General features: G+C 45.3%; 1 protein-coding gene across 1 annotated transcript in view; it reads right to left on the bottom strand.

Moving 5' to 3' along the window:
- LOC144142872 (E3 ubiquitin-protein ligase COP1-like) overlaps positions 1–18,317 on the bottom strand; it is a 33,760-nt gene extending 15,443 nt beyond the window's left edge. Inside the window, exons 1-13 of the mRNA XM_077674698.1 lie at positions 17,942–18,317; positions 17,300–17,359; positions 17,087–17,184; positions 12,688–12,749; positions 12,481–12,600; positions 12,089–12,157; positions 11,944–12,003; positions 8,230–8,355; positions 5,895–6,015; positions 3,924–4,041; positions 3,775–3,835; positions 3,602–3,684; positions 3,386–3,494 (exon numbers count right to left, since the gene is read on the bottom strand). Coding sequence (XP_077530824.1) covers positions 3,386–3,494; positions 3,602–3,684; positions 3,775–3,835; positions 3,924–4,041; positions 5,895–6,015; positions 8,230–8,355; positions 11,944–12,003; positions 12,089–12,157; positions 12,481–12,600; positions 12,688–12,749; positions 17,087–17,184; positions 17,300–17,359; positions 17,942–18,078 — 1,224 coding nt within the window. The 5' untranslated portion in view covers positions 18,079–18,317. The remainder of the gene's footprint in view (positions 1–3,385; positions 3,495–3,601; positions 3,685–3,774; positions 3,836–3,923; positions 4,042–5,894; positions 6,016–8,229; positions 8,356–11,943; positions 12,004–12,088; positions 12,158–12,480; positions 12,601–12,687; positions 12,750–17,086; positions 17,185–17,299; positions 17,360–17,941) is intronic.
- Between the last annotated feature and the right edge of the window lie 3,186 nt (positions 18,318–21,503).

Genomic DNA, 21,503 nt, shown 5'->3' with positions numbered 1-21,503 from the left:
ACAGCTGAATAGAATTTGGGAGCAATTTTTGGAGCAGTGAAATCTCAATTTTGGAGCAGAAGAACCTTGATTTGGAGCAGAATAACGACATTATGTCACCTCAGGAGCCTAAAAAAAACAAATTTTTGGCAACTCGGTGGGGAAAAGTGCACTTTTTAATCAGTTTTGAACGTACATAATACTCAAACAGCCTTTCAATAAAGTTTTTTTCTACCAGAAAATCACAAGGTACGAACTGCACAACCTTTTTACAAACAATTTTTAAATTCTTAGGCTTTGTGCATAGATAGTGCCCTTGAAAATATCGAATTGAAAAAGTAAGCAATCATAAGGCATTTTTATTATCATGGGAATGCCGAAATTATTTTTGCAATCCCAGACTCGGCTTTACGCACAAGTGTAAAGCCAGGGCAAAAGTTGCGCAAAGCGAGCTGACAGTCATCGCACCCCACCGGCCCTCCCATTTCAATCACCAAGGTCCACGTTCACTACGATCGTAATTTCAGTTACGTTGGTATGTTTAGCCACCTCACTTTCGGCATTAAATTTCCCTTCAGATAGATGAACCATTATTACTAGCGTGCAATAATAGCCAGTCCCTCTATCGGACACTGCTTGCACATTTTGCGGCGATATAGCCTGCGCCGCCACTTCTGCAGTGTCGGTCGTCCCATTCCCGCCGCTCGCAAGCTCGCTGTCAAAAGCAGCAATAACTCTCCGTTTTATAACACCGCAATGAGTACGAAATTTCGTTTCAAGCACGCACCGCGCCTCGCAATCACGGCCCAAACACGTCGAATTCGCGAGTACCACGTTGTTTTTGATGAACTCCCGTCTTTCGAGTCGCACAACTTCCCGCAACAGATCAAACGACTAAATGCAAACCCAGCCCCCTCCATTACCAAAACCGCAATAGAAATCGGCGGAGAGCACTCTGCCTGAACCTTTAAACTCTATGACCTGAACCACGAGCAACTGCTTTGCCCGGCGGCCATGTTTTCCAATCTTCACCACACCAAGATGGCGGCGCCCAGTCATGGCGTTCCAGAGATACGGCGCTCCGAAAATTGCCGTTTTTCATCAACTTGCGCAAGTAGTTTGTCACCTCAGTACACATGAGAGTATTTTTTCTACAGGACTTTGCAATGGTTTTTGCAATACTTTGCAATACAACAATGACTTTGCAATACAACAATGACTTTGCAATACAACATGAGCAACCCGAGATTGTGACTTTCGAAAAACTATATCAATCTATTAAAGGGGCACTGACACAAAATTTTGAAGGCGAGATAACTTCGGGGGTAGATTGGTGTGAACACATATACATCTGCAAAATATCAGCGGCGAATACAGCCTAGAACATATTTAAAAATCAATTTTAAAGTGTGCGAAACGCAACCAAGCAGCCAGCAAAGGACCACGCGCAATCGACATCCCGCGGATATTTTGTAAATAAACAACATCCAAACACGTCTCGAGTTTGTGTTTGCCGCTTCCGCACTGCCGGCGTTTTTCGCCGGCTCGCGCTCCAATTGGAGGGCCGGAGGGCGGAGCTGCTTCTCTCGAGAACGAACGACCCGATCGTTGGCGGCGGAGGCGTTGTGATTTCGTCAGCTCATCGGGCAGCTGGCCGCGACCAAAGTTCTACAGCGATTCCAGGCACTCCGTTTCTATTACTTATTATTTACATTGGACGCGAAAACGCGCCGGAGACACGAAAAGCCCACTGAGTGAGCCGCACGGTCGCTGTGCAGGCGGCGGCCACGGCCGCGAAGTGGCCCAGGTAGCTCGAGTGATAGCTTGTTACCGCTGCACGAAATTGTACCCAAGTGGCAGCTTATGAGAAAGGAGTTAATGATGCGATGGCGGGTTGCATTAAAAATTGTCATCTGCACCGCTTACGAGAGCGGCAATCGAATATCCGCCACAGTGCTAAGCCGAACACATCTGTAGGCGGACCTGTAGGTAGACCGGCCGGCTGCTCCCAGCGCGCGTCTCGCCACCCACTGTCTCGAGCGTTGCGCGTCGTTCTTTAGCCGCGGTAGCATTTGCACTCGCAGCGCCTGCGTCACGTCCACGGTCGATCGCTTTTTAATTGAGCGGCTCGCGAGATCAGTACGTGGGGGCGTTCGCAGAAACTGCCGGCGATGCGGATTCGACAGTGCTACGGCAGCCCTGCTCTGTGATATCCCTCCGACGGTCATGTCATCAGCTTTGTTCTCAACCACCTACCAGCATCAATTGCACTTATCAACGATTTTGACGAATTCAAAAGACGTTTGAATGACCTGTATTCCATCAGCTGAGTGAAGTATTTCATTCTATGTACAATGTTTCATATATTCCGTTACTGTACTTTGTCTTGTAATTCTTTTTCATGGGTCATCTGTTGACAGTAGCATCTACACTTTGTCATTGTCATGTCGTATTTGTTTTTGGTACGTGTTTCATTACGAGTATGAACACGCTTACAGGTTTTTGGTTGTATTACCATCTTTTTTCCTTTGCCTTGTATACGCGTTGCCAAGTTGTCTTATGTTTGTCCTTTTTTTGTGTTGTACTGCTCATGTACCACTCCCCTCAGTAATGCCCCTGGGGCCATGAGGGTATCTTGAATAAATAAATAAATAAATAAAATCCATCGTTTCGCGGCACCCGCTGAAACCGAAACTGCGACTGGCCGCATTGAAAATGCCTCTGATTAAACAACCGTCGCACGCTGAAGCAAATGCGGTTTCTACAGGTGATACGTAGGTCACTAGCAACTTATCGCAACAAAAAAAAAAAACAAAATGCAAAATTTTTGTGTCAGTGCCCCTTTAAACCTTTACAAACAAACAGCATCACCTTGGAGATGCTGGAAAGGTATGCCGTCAGCGAGCATTTTTCCCCACTGAAGCTGATGGGAGCGTTAAAATGCTTGGCTGTTTTGGAGCAGTTTGGCGCAATTTTTGCAATTTTCAATCTTTTGGAGCAGCCTGGTGCAGGAAAACAAATTTGTATCAAAACTGCGCAATATGCGCAGCTGTCTCACCCCTGCAACAACAATGCCAGTTTTTCGCATGGTGTTCACCTTATGGTGTTCACCTTAAAAGCGGTTCTTAGCTTCCTACAGTGGCTATAACCAGGAAAATGCCACAGAGAATTAGTTGGGCCTGCATCTTTAAATGCGTAGTGCATGCAAAAAATAGCATCAATGCAACATGCCCATTCATTCGACCATGCACACTAACCAAGGCACTAAGTATTCTCTTCCCCCTAAGCACCAGCACCCGCTTGGGTTGCCCTGCACATGACACGTACAAATGTGCTGAAAGAGGGTTTGCACGTTCAGCCCCTGGGCTACGGGACGCAGCTAGAGCAGCAGAAAAGGGGGGCCAACCTGAAACATCTTCACTCTCTGCCCAGTGAAGGCATCCCAGATGGTCACCGTGCCCTCATAGTCGCTAGAAGCCAGCATGCCCTTGTGGTACGAGCTCCAACTGATGCAGCTGGGGCCCAGAGGGGGGAGAGAAAGGAGGCACCACCCCGTCAGCCCACCAGTACGAGCAGCACCGGCACACGTGACAAGATGGCGGCAACCGAGGACGCCCCTCACCTGATCTTCGAGTTGCACATCATCTCGTTGACAGGGTAGTGGATGTCCACAATGTCCTGAATGACCGTGCCGTACTCAAAGACCTGAGGAAAGAGAGGAGCCAAAGGGGAGGCACACTTCAGTTCCTGCCCTTTGAATTGTTCACCAAGTTGGCAGCAGAAGGCAGCATTCACCTTGATTTTCTTGGTGACCCCAGCTATGGCAAAGTACTCATTGTCCTTGTCAAATTCTATGCTGCAAGACGAAAAGCAGCGAGCCATCGAAAAATGTTACGATAGCTCGGCAGGCATGCAGTGTTCCTTTTGTTTTGTGCAGCCCTTACCTTGAAACTATACTGGTGCCGTTGAGCAGATCAGTGGCATAGTTGAGTGTCGCTAAAGGGCGAATGCTGCTGTACCGAGTGAACTTTGAGAGGTTGTCTTTGAACTCCTTCAGGCCATCTGTAACAAAGGTGCCGAAATGCATGAGCAATGCATGAGCGTCCCAACTCATTTACAACCTGTCTACAACCCAACTCATTTAAAACCTGGTGGCAACAAATCAAGTGATGCAACTTTTTTTTTTTTTTTCCAACTAGCAAGCTACAAACATATCAACGGCTTGGTTACTAAATGAGAGAAATCCATGTTGACAAAAACAAAAACAAAAAAATGTGTTTGGCTCAAACCACTTTTGCCAAAGGGTTATTTACCTACCATACTGTGCTCCAGAATTCCAATTTCCTTGATTTTTCTAGGTTTTTTCCTGAGATTCTATCGAGGCAACACCTTGTGATGTGCAGATCAGTAGCTCACATATATGCAAAGTGCATTGCACTCCACACTTTCACATTTTTGCCAAATAAAAGCCTGTCTTTCCTTCAATTAACCTAATTATAATTTCCCTAGAGATGTCAATTAAGGAATCTACATTAAGGCCCTGCAGCCTTTTTAAGCATACTCCATATGACACTAACATACTGAATTGAATTGAATTGAATCCAGGAAAATGCGGAAAGGTTACCAAGTTACGATTGCTTAATCCAAATAGAAAAGAGCGAACTGTCCACACATCTTTTAGTACATACAAAAGCAGATTTCACAATATAAAGGGCAGATATAGGCACGCACAACATTATATGATATAAATTAACTGAGAAAAAGGAAAAAAGTTAGGCACCCCTAGGCATCTGTGGCACGATATGTCCACCAAGACCTTGCTTGCAATGCAACAGAACCAACCCTTCACTCCCCTGAGCTCACGGCACAAAAGAAAGGTAGCCTAAATACGACAAAATGCCAGTTAACAAAAATCACTTAAAGGAGCCATGAAGACAAAATACAAGTTTGGTTTATTACAAAGACTGCTTAGTCCCCATAACAATGATACCCATATCATCGCAATCTTCGAACAAATAACGGAGATATTAAAGAAAACGTGTGAAGCAGTCGCGACCCCCTAGCCGATTTCCCGCAACTTTTCTATGACGTCACAGAACCTTGTTTGTGGGATTGGCGGCCGCCTAACGGACCTGTCGCGACGACACATGACTGGACGTCTGTAATGGGGCCACCTGTTCCATTTGACCACATCACTTGAATGCTAACGCGCAGTTAACGCACGGAAAATTATGTTTTATTGTTGGCCCGTATGACGTCATTCTTGCTCATATTACGTCACTGTGGCGCAAAATTTGAATGTTTTTAAATACTTCTTTCTTTTTTTTTTATTAAAAAAACATCTTGTGTGGCTGTAATGAAGCTGAGTGAGATACTGAATCCTAGTTCTTTCAAATTAAACAAAGTTGTATTTTCTCTTCATGGCTCCTTTAAAGGGATGCAAAAAGTTCCTGAAATTTCCGTGGTTACTTCCAGACTCAATACATTCTCCGACTATTCTTAGTTTCACCGGTGTTCCCAGTTGGTGAACACCCTGACCTTCCCCCCTCCCCACTTTCCCTTAAACATTACATTATGAGCACATCGTACTGATGCTCGCCTTCCCTGTCGCTTCAAGCCTGCAGGGACAATCAGCAGTGAGCCGATTTCAGAAAAAATTCTGAAACCAGCTTACGGCACCACTGCTAAAGCATACATTGTACGCCGCTGTCGTGGGCACCGCGGCAGAGAATGCATGGGCTTTGACGCAAGCAGCGCGAGTCTACGTCAGCTTACTGCAAATAATGCACCTTGCAGTGTCTCAACAATACATCGATGCGGAATGTCCTTGCTCCTTTCGAGGCTGCTTTAGTCCAGCCCCGATTAGCTATTGAGACTGCCTTGAGCAGACCTCGTCGTGTGCCTGCCAGACCCACCGTCGGAGCAGAGGTTCTTCCCCCGGGTCGTCAGGTAGCACTGTTCCAGGTCATCGAAGTGCACGTGGACACGCTTGCGGCGGGATGCCAAGGTGGTCTGCAGCCAGTGCTGCTTGCTCCCCTGTCAGGCAGGAACGCACACAGACAGATCACCACCTACACACCGGGCCAGCCCAAAGCGAGCTCCTGAACCTCGATCAAGCAGAACAACACTGCCCCTCCACACTTGTCCACTAACCTAGTGCCACAAAACGTCATCACTGCACTTGGCAAGCTGCTTTCTAACACTTTCTTAAATGCACGTTATCCTTAAAATGGCATGCGCATGCAAGGTTTTGCCCATGGGAAACTTTACACAATATTTAGCAAAAAAAGACTGAGGGCCACACACATACCCCTTTTTCAGCTGCAACAAGGCAGATACTAAGTGCAAGAAACTACAGAACTATCACAGGGCGACAAATACCCAAAAATTGACTGCATTTTGCATCAAATTCCGACTCGGGGTGCCCCAGCTGCAACTTTGGCTGGAATGCCACTATATTTAATGGGAAACTTGCGTGACGCTTATCTTAAGCTGCAAGCCAGCTGTGGGATAAAAGTAGGCTAGCTTTTTTCGCTTTTTCTAACTACGAAGTATAAACACATTCGCTAAAATTGCTAATTAAAACAATTTTTCTCAATCAGCACTACCACCGTTACATAGCCTCTCACACATAGTAGCTGCCTCATCGTGAACACAACGGCAAAAGCATGTCAAGGATGTTAAGTATATTTATACATAACAAAAGGCAGGTGGACTGGTGCATTATTTCTCCTCTCTGCATTTCACAAGGTGAGGCCCCTCAAAAGCTTTTGCTATGCAATAATTGTAGTGTTACTCAGGTAGCGTATAAAACAATTTAGAGCAGATAAGCAAAAAAACAATATTATTGGCAGTTTTGAGCACAGGCTCTCCCCTCGATTTGATCATGGGTGCTCTATCCATGTCTAATACCCCTGCTACACTAGGGTCCAAATGTCATTTGAACCAAATGTCATTTGACTCAAATGAGTTGCTTCGAATGCCATTCAGAATCCGCCATGCTACACTACAATTTCAATGGCATTTAAAAGCTTTCACAACTGTTCGCTGGGCTGTAGTGGCGCTGTTGTTGCCCCGTTCCGTTTTCGTACACTAATACAACAATCAAACTTAGGAGCAGTCCGAGGCAGTAAATGATATCAATTTAGAAGAGACACCAGTTTTGACTCTAAATATGGCTGCCTTGCGTTGTTTTTGTTTGTTGTTTTTTGCAACTGACCCACTGGTTTTGAGAGTATGAAAATTAAATATGTTGATTTCGTATTTTAAGTCGATAAACAGTGAACAAAGTTTCACAAACAACAATATTTTGTTTGTTTTACGTACGGAAGTATTATATTTTTTATTGCTGATCGAAGACACTGCGTCCGAGAGTGCTGGAAATGGCATTTGAAATCTTAAATGTCTCTCTCGGTGCTCATTTGGCTCAAATGTCATTTGAGCCAAATGGCATTTGATAACCTGGTGTAGCAGCACAACTTGGCATTTGAGTCAAACGACATTTGGTTCAAATGACATTTAGACCCCAGTGTAGCAGGGGTATAAGACAAACCAAAAGGCAATACAACCTGGTTCGTTCCTACTACGCAGCTGAAAAATGACCTAGCAATAAAACAGCAGACTTTTATCAAGTTATCAGTCTTCTGTAATAAACAATGTTCCTGCTGCCTTGTGAGGCACTTCTCAGAGGACCTGAGTTAGAGTGGTTGCCCCATTTACAGAGCAATTAGGGTTATTAGGTGGTGACAGGCTACGTTAAATAAAGAACTTTGGCTTCCAACACCAGGAAAACAATGCAAGCTTGCCTTAAACACTAGCGAATAAAAGCCCAAAAAAGGATGCAAAGACCCAAGATGGTTGGCGATGAGTGAATATTTTAGAAAACACAGTCACAAGACCGCTGAAATGAAAGGCGCTCTGCTGTCCTCTATTCAGATCAGCAACAATAACGCTTTGGCTGCACCCCAAGGGCTACACATGCAGCTAACAGACTCGGCACTTTCACAAGTCGTGCAGCCTGTGCACAGAACATGCAGGTCACAGTAACAGTCTGCTGCTGTAATACACCACTGGCACAAGCCACCACCACAGCAGCACATATCAGTTCTACCCCAAACTGAAAGGCTCGCAAGTGCGTCCGAACCCAGCTCCCTCGTCACTGCCAGCCATGCAAATTCCTGAAGGTCTCTTTTTCTTCTTTCTCATCCCCTGAACATATGGGTGCTGCGAATAAACAATTTCTAAACTCACATGTTTACTGCCATTGAAGCCATCCTGCTCCACCTGGCTTGAGCTCGAGCCTGTCCCATTAAGGGACTCGCTTTTCGAAGAAGCTTCTGCGTCGAGCCAGAGATACTCTGACTGTTTGGAGGTTTCCTGCACGGCAGTGGTAATATGAGGGCCAATGAGCATCCCATGGACCCTTAGAGCAGTGAGCAAGAAGGGTAATGGAAGTCGCACTGCCTTGCGACGTCAAAACTCTGCAAACAGGGAGCAACCGAAGAAGCTTCCAGTCACAGTCGCTGGGTGACACGGGTGCAACGGGTAGCAGCACCAAGTGGACACGAAGCAACAGGTTCCGCACAAAAGTTTCATATTTTATGCCGCAGCCAGCGATAACATTCTGACCACAGCAATGGCAAGCAATAACACTTTTTTGGACGTACAATGCTTTGCAGGTGAAGTTATCACATACATCCAACACCTTATGGAGGGGGTAAAAAAAAGAATCTATGGCCACTTATGAAATGGGTTGTTCTTTTTTTTGAAAATTTTAAATAAGTAGAACTCTTTAAAGCGAAGTTGTCAAGTTCTCTCTCCATTCTCAACTGGCAGGCTGCACTAAGTAATTGATTTTGATTGATTGTAGGGTTTAATGCGCCGACGCAACGCAGGCGATGAGGCGCACCGTAGTGGAGGGCTCCGGATTAATTTTGACCAAGGCTGCACTAAGTAGGCTTCACCACAGTTTTGCTGCCACGTCGGGCAGGCACTATGTATCAACAGCAATATGAATAGTACAGTAAAAGCTCATTAATTCAAATGGAACCTCAATCTGAATTAAGGGGGGACACTGGTCTTGAGGGCCAAAAATTTGCCAAAAAATCAATTTTCTGTATTAATTTTATTTGCAGTCTATAGGTCCCAAAGAATGTACCTGCAAAATATTATAGCTGTACCATAAGTATTTACAAAGCTGTCACCATTTGAAGTTGGCTAAATGGCCATTTTCCCCTGCATTTCCGAACTTTGTGCCTTGTTTTCTCAAAACCAGTTTTTTTCCCCATGATGTCAACTGTCGGGTACAATATCTTGGGATGTACTGGTACTGGTCAGATTTGCGTCATTCTTGCTGCATTTGAAAGCTTAAGAACTGAACAGTGCAATAAAAGCAGAAAAATATAAAATTTCTTTGTACTAGTACAATTTTTTATGCATTTTGTTTTACGAAAACATTGACAATTGATGCCCTGACATTTGATAAGTTCAGAGCAATTGCAGAAACAGTGATAAAATTACTGCTGGGGTATAGTTGCACTCCCTGGTCCTTCGAGAGCACAAAGGAACAAGAATTATTCAAGTATATCATAAGTAGATAATTCAAAAGTTGCCCGAAATGGAATTACATAACATGTTGAAAAACTCTGAACTTAGACTATATAGGTGAAAACTGACTGCATATTTGTGCTCAGGATGTTAAAACGCACTTTATGTGCGAATTTTAAGGAGATTGGTTCAAAAATAACAAAAATGTCTTCAAGACCAGTGTCCCCCCTTAATGAAAGTTTGAACTAACGAAAGTGAAGAATAACAACAATACACCGCAATCGGAAAGCAGTAGAAAATGTCAACAACTTGATGACTGACAGAACTGGCGAAATTCACCCTGGTTGTAATTTGCGAGCAGACAGCCGCGCAGGTACTTTATCCTAGTCCTCCTTGTCACTGGTAGTGAAAAGTTCGGTGCTTCTGATCTGAGAAGCAATGTCCTCATTGGTCAGCACACCAGTCCACTCGTGTCTACATCGACAAATAGTTCGCAAAGAATATGTGTTCCAGAACATCCGCCATGGGAATTTTAACTGGTTTTACCAGATTGTATTTTTTCTCTCCATTCTTTCTATTCCAGAGGTGACACAGCCTCAAGCGTTTCTGTCCTTGTGCCTGGTGCCAAGCCACCAGCGAAGTGACACTCAGTTAAAATCATCCACAGCACAACCTACCCACGTTCAAACTAACAGGCTTTTTATACATACCGTAACATTTAGAACAAGCACCCCCACCCGTGTAAGGCCCCCCCCCCTAAATCCACTGCTATTTTCAAATTTCCACGCAGTTCTGGGAAAGTGCCCCCTTCCTTCGCCTTGTGCCCCGAGATCCAGTGCAACCAGGCAACATTGGTGTGCCACAGCCAGTCTATAACCCAATCCAACCCAATCCTGGTTAGTAGCCAATAGCCCAATCTTCTTTTGGCGTTGCCGGTTCGACCGTGCATTCCTACACATGCATTCCCATACAACTTTTCTTTGGGCATGACTCAGGAGTCTTTTGATGATTTTGAGAGTGATGACTAACATTTTTTGGCAAAATGTTAGGTCCACGTGCATTCCGTATTTTTTCTGGTGGCGGAGCTTTGTTGTCACCATCTTGAATTTCAACGTCATTCCAAGATGGTGCCCCCTCCCTAATTTGCCGATGATATCGACTTGCCTACAGGGGGGCGCTTGCTCGGAATTTTACGGTCCACTTCTATGAAACTCGGCCAGACCAAATCGTACTGCTCAAATTATCTCTAAATTCAAATTGTTGAAGTTCAGAGCACAGGCTACCAGGGGCACAAAATGTGGACACTGTAAAGAGGTGCTGCATACAATGTGCTTCACCGCCTCCACCTTACGAACGCCGCACCATCGAACAACAAACCTGACGAGGTCGTTTAGTACAATTTGTACAAAAAGTTCAGCTAAATGTGCTTTCCAGTAACTCCAGGCTGACAATGCCTAAAGCAACAGCAATGTTTTAGGCATTGTTAGCAATGCTTTAGGCCATGACACGAGTTAGATCTGGAAAAATAGAAAAGAAAAAGAACTGAAAGATTGCAGGCTTTTCCATTTCAGGGAATATCTCTTTCCCCTTAATGCCCAGAAACTGTTGGGTTCGTGTTAGTGCTAATTAAAGTCTATCTATTATATTAAAGTCTATTATATTAAAGTCTATCTAAAGACATGCACATTTGATGCTGGGCTACCATGCGGGCACAAGCTCCCAAAATTGATTGACTGTAGGGTTTAATGCCCACACAACGCAAGCGATGAGGTGCGTCGCAGTGGAGGCCTCCGGATTAATTTTGACCCCCTGGGGATCTTTAACATGCGCAGCGTTCCCCAAAATTGCCGATCCCATGGTCACTGAGCTTTTTCTCATAACTGTACACCCGTGAGCAAACTAACGCAGCTACACAGATTACAGTGATGGCATAACTCTTTCTGATACCACAGTTATCACAAGTGAAGTTATCCGTAGCGTCATCACGGAACGAGCATCTCTGTTAGAGCAAAGTTTTCTGGTCTTAAAAAAACAAATAACCCTCGTTAAAAGAACAGACGCTAGACTTTCCGTCAAAAGGCCCCAATTAGTTTCCGTACCCCTGGCGTCCTGACCTCACATCCACGGTTGTGTGAAATTGCGAAAATTAGCCCACATTTCACTTTAGCCTAGGACATCAATCAGCACTGTTTCATGGTGATGTCAGTGCAGCCATTCTGATCTGCAATGAGCCATTTGGTCAATATCAGTGCCCCCAGCGTGAGTGCAACAAAAGTGCCATCTGGGACTGGATACCAGTGATCCCTTCAATAGCATGCAAAGAATGGCCCAAGCAAACAAGCCGAACAATCAGTCCTACGCCAGTAGCAAGCCCACAACTACTGTCATCCAAAATATTTTCAAAGTGAACGAGAATACCTGAACATTTCTCAGGTCATCTTCAATGAAGTTCAGCTCAAGTGTCAGCTGGTTCATTTGCTGAAAGGACAATGAATCAATTGGCTAGTTTCAGTAGCTGCAAGTTTCAAAAAGAAGCACAGTATAGCTGGTCACTGATAGTCACCTCTTGTTTGTGCCGCCGAACTTGTTCCAGAAATTCTTTTAAAAGCTGCACTTGGGCTGCCTTGCAGTCCTGAAGCGAAAAAAAGGGGATTTACTAGTGCTGCGTGCAGCCAGCTTTACCAAACAAGCGCTCTGAGCAGGGTTTCTGGGTTGACGTGTGAAATGCTGAACATGCCTTGCATACACACCCTAACAAACCACCGGGGAATAGAATAATTTTAGCTCATGGACAAAGTTTACAACTCCCTCGTTAGGCAGATTACCAGGGGGTACACCTTGTCGCTGCCACTCAAGCATTAGACCGTGTCAACACAGTAACACATCCCCGAGGCATATAAAGCAGCCTGACGGCTGTTGTAGGAACAGAACACAACAGAAACGAGGTCAACTTACAGCTTCCAGCTGCTGCTTTTTCTGTGAAAGAACTTCCAGCATGTTGTAGACGTCATTCAAACTCATGTTGTCTGACTCTTTGAAGATGAGGTCCTGTAGTTCTGACACAGCCGGGTTAGTCTGCATAAGAACATCAAAGATATTAGCGAAGACGTCAGCAGGTGGGGCACAAAAAACAAATTATAGAGAGCAAATCCTTTTTCTTACACTTAGAAGCTTCAACTTTTTCTCAGCAACCTTTTGCTTGTATTTTGTGACGAGCTCGTTCACTGAAATAGCAGAGAATTTTACAATACGCAAATTACGAATAGCATAAACATTCAAAATCATGCCACAGCTTCGGAAGCACACTTTTGCTCCTGCCACTTGTCAGTAGCAGGAGACGTGCCACTCCTTATAGTAAACACAAGAGCAGACACAGATAACACCAGAGAGCTTTGGTTCTACGGCCACGAGTTTGAGTGAGGAAATATTACAAAACTGAAAACTTAAAATTAAAGTTAAATTAAACTTAACGTTGAAATGAACATTCACTCAGGGTGGCATGAACAAATTAGTGAACATAAAATAGTTAACTGTTTAACAAGTGAATCCAGCCAATTAAAAAGTTGTAGAGCATCAAAAGAACGATTGAATGTTGCATTTTTCATGCAAATTTCACAAGTGTGGAAGACTTTTCACTTCTTTACTAGAAACGTGCTAAATTCAAGTGACTGGCTGCTGGAGTGTGCCATTCAAGTCTCGTGTGGCTAAGCATGCTATCGTACTGGGCATCACCATGCTGGATCATGCACAAGCTACTGCCATCAACCCTCATGTATGGCCACCATTGTGCACCACATCTGCATTTTTCAAATGTTTTATCCAAGTGCCACAAATTGTTGCCCATTCAGGAAATTATTCCAGAAACTTCAACATTCACCCTATTTTCAGATGATCTAGAACTTTGTGATTAAAGATTTTCATCTAGACTCGCACATTCGAAGTTGATTGTTTTATCTTAACTTATCCTATACTAAATAAAAATGTAAATATGGTGCGAGATTAATTCATGCCGACCAAAGTGATTTTCAATTACTTTCCTGGTGGAAAATTCAACGTTTCTAATTTTAACCGTTGGTTCAAAGTATGCATACACCCTTTGTCTGTCGGTGCGTGTGCGTGTGCACACACACAAAAGGATGCGTGCACGTGTGCACGCGCACACACACACAATTCTAGTGATGATGCACAGTGAGAATGCAGGAACACAGTGTTGGGTACTAAGAACTACCATTGTTCATTTCCTCCAATACTCTGTGGCAGAATGAACTCTGAGCACAGCTTGAAGGTGTCAACTTTTGTTGTTTTAGCCTTATGCAACTTGTTTGATATAAACAAAAAAAAATGTTCTACTGGCCCTTGTCCAACGTGGTATACCTTATTTTCACATCTGGACTTCACCCTCCAGTCAGCTGCAACCAACAACTCGCCACTCAGTACGTATAGAGTTGGCACCATGCAAACATTAGCTGAAGCAGACCTCCTTATAAACTAACTATCCTGCAACTTTCATGAAGCAGAAGTGATGACTGAACAACTCACAAAGGTACAAAATTATATCTAATTGACCGTTACACACGGGGAAAAAGATGGCACCTAACCTTCATTACCTCCATTTACAATGGTTTTACTCAATAACACATCTGTGAAACAAAATAAATGCCCACATTTTGTTTTGTGGACTACCTAATAGTGGTGAATGTCAGTCTGCCGGAACTTGTCCATGTTAACTAACCACGATGAAGATACAAAGGACCATGGAACTAATCTAGACATATAAAGCCAGTGCAAATGCTAATAACACATTCTACAACAATACACTACCATTACTATTACCGTTTCATTCACATAATTTCTGGGTCATTGTTGGCGATACCAGAGGCAGATTTCGTCAACTCTACAATTGTAACATATCGTGTTGCCTCGTCGACGCAATATGGTTCTAGTTGTTTTTGTAACTGTTTTTTAATCCCATACTTTCGACCTGTTTTTCTGCCTCTAGCAAATGAGAAATTTTCCCCCAATGAACTTTATTGCAGCTGCCTAAGTTGGCCCTGACAAAGCCACCAATTATCCAGACACCATGCAGACCACTACATGCCACTAACCAATTGTTACCTTCAAAATTACGTTGCAGCATGTTTAACTGGTGCCATAAATTGCTCACTTGAGCGAGTACTACAAAACACAAAAGTATGCAACTATGTTCTCAGTGTAACAGCCCCAAAATGCGCATGTACCCCCGTAAAGACAGCACTTTTCGTTAGCTGACACAGACACTGGAACTCCCATTTTATTGTCTGCCAAAAAACATGTACAAAATAAAGGGGCAGGCACAACAATAACTGAATGCCACGTTGTATCCGTTCAACTTTTTGTGCACGTTTGCTTCTTCTAAGATTACTCTCTGGAACAATCTTGTTAGTGCTAAACTGAAATGTGTCAGAAGAACACATCGCACACCCATCTTCAACCTTGAAACAATTCAAACTTACACCGCCCATTTCATACCAGACTGTTCTTTTGCTTAACAGTCATAGATAAATGCATACACAAAGCATCCATCAATCTTTTGCTCTTTAGTCTGATATTTAAAACTTGTGTGCTTTACAAAGGAACTGATACATCACTTCTGCCTTGTGATTACACTTTCACTGAGCACTAAAACTTTGTATATTCTACGATACTTTTATTTTCAGAACTACAGCCACGTAGAACCATTTTTCCGCTATCATTGATGACATCACAGATGACATCACAACATCACTACAACAGTTTATTTTCTCCAAGTATAGCACCTTCAATTTATCTCTGCAGTTCCTTTTTTTTTTACAATTTTCACTAGGAATCCTTAACATATGAACTCACATTTTATAAATGAATAATGAAGTTGTTCCCAATAACAAAGCCTCTCAAACAGCATAAAGTTCTAACCGAAAGTGTCAATAAACAAGTACTGTTGTAGTCATTAAGAAATGCATTGTAGAAAATATCGCAGAGGACACAGACAGCCAGTAAGAGGCAGGCAAACATCGTGATGCGTTGGCATGCCTTTTACAGTTCCTGTTAGCGTCCTTTTTGTTACTACGGTGAATAGAAATCAAATAGCTATTTGGAAGAAATGATGAAAAGGTATCAAAATGAATACTCACTACATTTCTACACATTTGTGGTTGCACACTGCATACAATCAAACAAGTGCCAGCTTCCAAGACTACTCTATCTCTCTCTCATAGACAGACAGACACTATGTTTGCAAGCAAAAGCCAACACCAGGCCTGCAGGGGTGTGTGCAAGAGATTGTGGCCAAGGCAAGCTCGCACTTAAAAAGTGTCTGCACTCCAGAATTTTGGGAGGCTCCCAAATACTTTGCGAGACATGCGTTGACACAATCATAAAGCAAGACAGGCTTTCTCGGGGTCAAGCTACAACAAAAAGACCACCTGTCGCAACAGCAAGTTGTGACAGGTGCCCCCCACGTGATCCCAACTGAGCTTGCCAACTCTACCTAAGTCACTTGGCCATCTGAAATTTGTATGGGTAGCATCAGTGCCTAGACACCAACTAGAATCACTGCTTAAATTGCACAAGTCCAGATGGATGAAATTCCACTGCCATCGCCACCAGCCTGCTGACATCCACAGCAGGATGAAAGCCTCTCCCACAGCACTGCCACCCACTCCTAGCCTGCACCCTTCGCGCCCATTCTTTGTGCTCTCACCGCGCCACTGACTTCTCTGTCTTCTCATCCCATCCCTGGGAACAGCCACTGTTATATTGCTCGGCTGGTTTCCCTGTTGTCACTTATCCACATCACTAGGTCAGCCCAAGTCCATTTCTGTGTAACTTTGTCCTCCGATCCACAACGCTTGCTTCCTATTCTTTCGTGTTACTACTATCATCCGTATTTCCATTGCTGTTTGAGCGAATGCATGTTTTGTTTCAGGGTGCTCCGCTAGATCTTGACTTTCCTCTCTAGAAGTTAGCATAGTAAGTACGCAGGGGCTGTATAACTTCTTGTTTTTTTGAGGGACAACTGTAACCTACTACTGTTCATTATTTGAGCGTGCTTCCCAAATGCACCCCACCCCCATATTATTTCTACACGTGATTCCTCCCTGATGTTCAGGATCAGTACTGACAAATTGCACAAGGCAATTGTATTCATGCACGTCCTATAGTATTTGATTACCCAGGCTGATGGGCTGGCTCACTACTTGGGTGTTATTCCTTTATGTTTACCTTCTAGCCTACAACTTGGTGTTTCCAAACGCAGTTCCAAAACCATTCTTTGGAGATATTCCCCAGACTACACGAGTAAGACGATGTCATCTACAAATATCAAGTGGCTTAAATATTCCTCATTTACCACCATCCCCGATTTCTCTCACTAAAGCATCCGAAACACCCACTCAACAGACAGCGAATTTTTTAAAAAATGCGGTGTTACATTGCCTCACTGTGCCATCTCACAAAAGGAATCTGCAGCTCACTGATGATTTCCTTTAACCTCCACAAAGCAATACAGTCAACACTATATGAAGATGTAAAATGAACGACTTACACAGGAAGTTGGGATATATCTGGTCCTTCTTCTCCATAACAAAATTACACTTGGGGCAACGGTTGCTAAATTCCAGGCTTGTTGTGATGCATTTGAAGCTGCAAGGAAAACAGTGCCTGCTGCTCTTGGGCTTTATCGAGAATTCATGCATAATTAATTCTTGGCCTTGATCGAGAATGCATGCATAACAAACAATTCACAGCACAGACTTACCAAAATGTATGCCCGCAAGGCGTCATGTGTGCTTCCTGAATAGTATCGAAGCATACCGGACTGCAAATGGGATCAAAATGGCAAATTTTCACACGACTCGAACAACAACAAAACAGTTTCTGGCCGGGCTTACAACTAATATAATCAACTAATACACCACCAAAACTCGCTAAAGGGTCTTAGCTCACTGAAGGAAGAAAAAATACTTGCACTGTCCCTCTGTGCGTGCCGCCGCAAATGTGTGAAAACACCCAAAACGTTCGATATTTGTGGATGGTTGAAAGAAAAGTTGAAATGGGGCGGGGCGCAACAATAAGAGGTTTAAATAACTCCTGAGGGGACTTTAAAGGTGTGAAAAGTGGTCCCGCACGGCAGAGAGGGCCTCGGCGACTTGAGGAGGAGAATCTGAGCGGGCACACAAACACACGGAACCGCACGGACGGACTCATGGTGCACGGACGGACTCGGTCGCACAGGAAGGCAACTGGGGCTTGGATTGCCTCTAAGCGTTCGGATATCCATTAAAATTGGTTTTCATGCGTGCATAGTTACAGAAACGCAAAACAGGCCTTAACGAACGAATGCTCTTGGCAGTACACTCCTGCGCACTTTAGCGAGCTCATGAAGAGAACGATTACTTACCACAAGAAGTCGCTGTCTTTGTCTTCGTACGAGTTGCTGATCCCATTCAAGACCGATGGCTGCCTTTTTCTTGCTCTGCGGGCCAGCTCTGATGCTGGATTCGTGAAGGAAATCCTAGTGTTGTTAACTGACGCCATTGACACGACCTACTCAAGCGAGCTTGCTCTTTGAAAGCATCAACACGCTCACAGAAAGCGCGCGATAAGCCCACAACTTTACAGCGCTCACTTGAAACACCTAAAAGCGAAGTACAGCATTTGACTACATCTTTTGAAGCTGCAAGGGAGCGTTTCACAGTGCAAGAATCCGCGACATCGAGAAGGAACGTCTGCCTCGTCTGCCGAACCGCGCACGGGGGAGGGGGCTTGGATTGGATCCGGCTGGGACACGCGCGCATACGCACCGTCTTAGCGGGATTCCGGAGCATTCCCAAAGTGGGGATTGGTCTTTGTAACGCTTGATTTAGGAACAGCCAGCTGGCCTACCCACGGAAGATATCTGTCTTGCTGTAAAGATGAGCGTTGAATATAGGCCCCTGCATTGATATCTCAAGATGTCGCGCATATTTGTTTCCAATACCACGAATACGTCCTGCGCGGCAGATAGCCGTCTTGTTCGCGCCCAATATACATAAAAAAAAGATTGTACTATTACGCTATGTTCCTGGTATTTTAAGTCCGTGCGCACGCGTGGAGCATATTATCATGATCCGTGGTCTACACGAAAAGACAGAGATTGGAAGAAAAAAGGCCTGCAGAAACCGTCTGGGCTTTAGTCGGGATAGGCCCTGCAGCCAGGAACGCTCACGACTATAGGAGGTGCCCTGAAAATGTGTTTTGGAGATTGTAAACAAGATGATGACATGGTCAAAGGCCTATCTGAGCCAAACATTGCCTTCTTTTACGAACAGCACAAATATATTATGTGGGCTAACGTGCTTCGCTAGAGAAAGTGCTACGCGCCGTGCACTAGCCCTGCGGAATCCGAAGACTCACGCACGGGTTCGGGTACTCACATGCGGTAGACAGGCTCCGGCAATCCAAAGTGAGGCTTTATTGCCAGCAGAGACAGGGCATTTATATACCAGACAACACGACTATCGCTCGCTCAAGCCGCGAGATCTCTCAGACCTCGATATCCGTCATCACGGCCGCGGGAGCAGGGGAGGCATCCCGTGCGACCGATCAGGGCAGAATCGCTCGGCAGAGTCCGTGGAGCCAACTGGGTTCACCGTCATCGGGGCATTCGGAGTAGGCACTGCTGAGCCAACCGGTTCCGACCAAATCGCCCAGTCGACTCCCGGCGGAACGCTAGTTCGTCCCGCAGGTAAGCTCCGGGGGAGAGAAAATCTTCCCCTGGTCGGGGAGAGGGTGGCGCGAAGGAAGGTGACAAACTGGTCCTCCATCCCTCGAGCCCTCGCGCACACGTTCGCGGCGAGCCGGTTCGGCGCGTCGCATGGGGTCACGAAGAAGTCACGACTGACGTGACGCGCCGGCTGCCCAAAATGGCGGCTCCCAGCTCGCGAAAACATGTGCAGGCGAGGCGTAGGGAAACAAGGGTCCCCACAATTAATAATGCAACCGCGCTGCAAACTGTGTAACCTTTTTTACTGAGTTTATTTTTAAAACCCGCCCTTTTGTTTCACGCAGCAAATGTAAATATCCGGTAACGCGCTTGGCAGTGTGCTTATAACCGTCGTCCGCTCACTAGTCACTAGCACGTTTACGCGTCGTCGTTTCCGTCTGTCTACTCTATTTCTGTGGCGTACCTAAAGGGCGCATAGGGGCTCACGTACGTTAACCCCCGGGTGTACTTGAAAGGGAGCGCCGAGCCATCCGCCCAATATGTGCCCCAGGGAAATATTCATATGCAGCTTCGCTGTAAAATAATAGCCGGGTGGGATGGCCATTACAGTCGCTGTGCGGCTTGTCTAACAGCTCTCAGCTCCGTTTACAGCCGCTGTTCGGGCGGTCTAACAGTTCTAAGCTCCGTTGCCGTGGAAGCGCGCCAATCCATCCTAACAACCTGTAAAGGATGCTTTGCTGGAAGGGAAGGAACCCCGAGGGGAAGAACACTTTTCAGGGAGAACGCGGAATTATCACGCGTATGTGGTCGCGCTGAATTACCAATTACATTTTCCCACTGAATTGATCGAAGCTAAACAAAAACAAAATTTTATAAGAAAATGTTATTAGGAAAACACGTTTCACTAGTAGCAAAACCTCAATCCCAAGACGGGTTAATGGCGGCTGTGCGCTGACGCATGTTTCGGTCCCGGCCACCAGCGCCAGAAAAACATCGCAGCAAAATGTATGCAGACGTACTCCGTTTTCTGAAATTATCATTTACGACCTCGTCAAATCCACAAATCGCGTCATTATGGCGACCCGCTCCCGAAGCCTAAATAAAGACCATGCTGAGGACACTGACGACCAGGAGAGTCGACCATTAATTAGCTCTCATTTCGTCGCGGCACGGAAATTGCCTCAAAATTTTTTTCGTACATGTCTGATAGGCGTAAACAGTGACACGAACATTATTCGCTAAGAAATCTTGTGTCGGAGTATAAAGAATCATTGGGGAAAAAGAGAAAACTTTTATTCGAGCCCCAGTCAGGTTTGTGGCGGCTGGGAGAAGAACAACCGTGAAGTAGCTTTGCGTACCAGGGCCTTCTGATCCACCTGGCTACAGCTACACAACGCTACAGTCAAGCTTTTTTTTTCCTTCATGGCTACAGTGAACTAGAATACGCCAACATGAAACTATAGGTGTCTTCGATTTGGCCTGCACTTTCTGCACGAGTTTATGGTTAGTTCAGCCTAGGTGCCGCCACTGCAGAAGCAGTCCCGCACTTTTTTCGTCTGATTCTGTACCTCATCTCTGGGAAGTGCAGGCAAAGTCGTGAACTCATCCTGCACTTACCGCACTGTCAGTACATCTAAAAGAAAAGTGCAGGCTCCGCGCGCTGCATTCTAAAATCCAAGAGGCGAGTGCTGCACTACCGGAATGAGTTCACTGGCGCCTCTCCAGAGAGAATCGGCTACAACTTGGCGGCGGCTCCAGACGAATATACCTACCCACATACCACCCGCCTCCACCTCATCTTCCCCTCCCAACAACCTTCCCTCTGCGCTTGCTGTGCCAACGAACTTCAGACTTGCCCCCACTTCCCAACCCCATCTTCGAGAAGTGGAGGGCTTCCCTGGCTGGCCCAGACCCGGATATCCAGCTCAAACTGGTGACCCGAGCACGGGCGGCCAGCCGAAGTCTAGGCATCCCGGACTAGCGATGCCTTCCACGGGGCGAGGCCCACATATCAACCTCTGCTCGATAAGTAAAAATACTCCCCCCCCCCCCCCCCCCTCTCTCTCTCTCTCTCTCTCTCTCTCTCTCTCTCTCTCTCTCTCTCTCTCTCTCTCTCTCTCTCTCTCTCTCTCTCTCTCTCTCTCTCTCTCTCTCTCTCTCTCCAAGCAACCACTGATGTCCGTGGGACGTCCGAAATACAGCCGAACATCCAAGCCCCAGTTTGGACGGCCACTGTCGTCCATGTTTGGACGTACAT

The sequence above is a fragment of the Haemaphysalis longicornis genome, unplaced genomic scaffold, assembly GCF_048455015.1.
Source record: "Haemaphysalis longicornis isolate Haplotype H1 unplaced genomic scaffold, Haemaphysalis longicornis Haplotype H1 scaffold_1, whole genome shotgun sequence".
Classification (NCBI taxonomy): domain Eukaryota; kingdom Metazoa; phylum Arthropoda; class Arachnida; order Ixodida; family Ixodidae; genus Haemaphysalis; species Haemaphysalis longicornis.
Note: the sequence above shows the minus strand (reverse complement) of the source record. Positions and strands in the feature narration are given on the sequence as shown.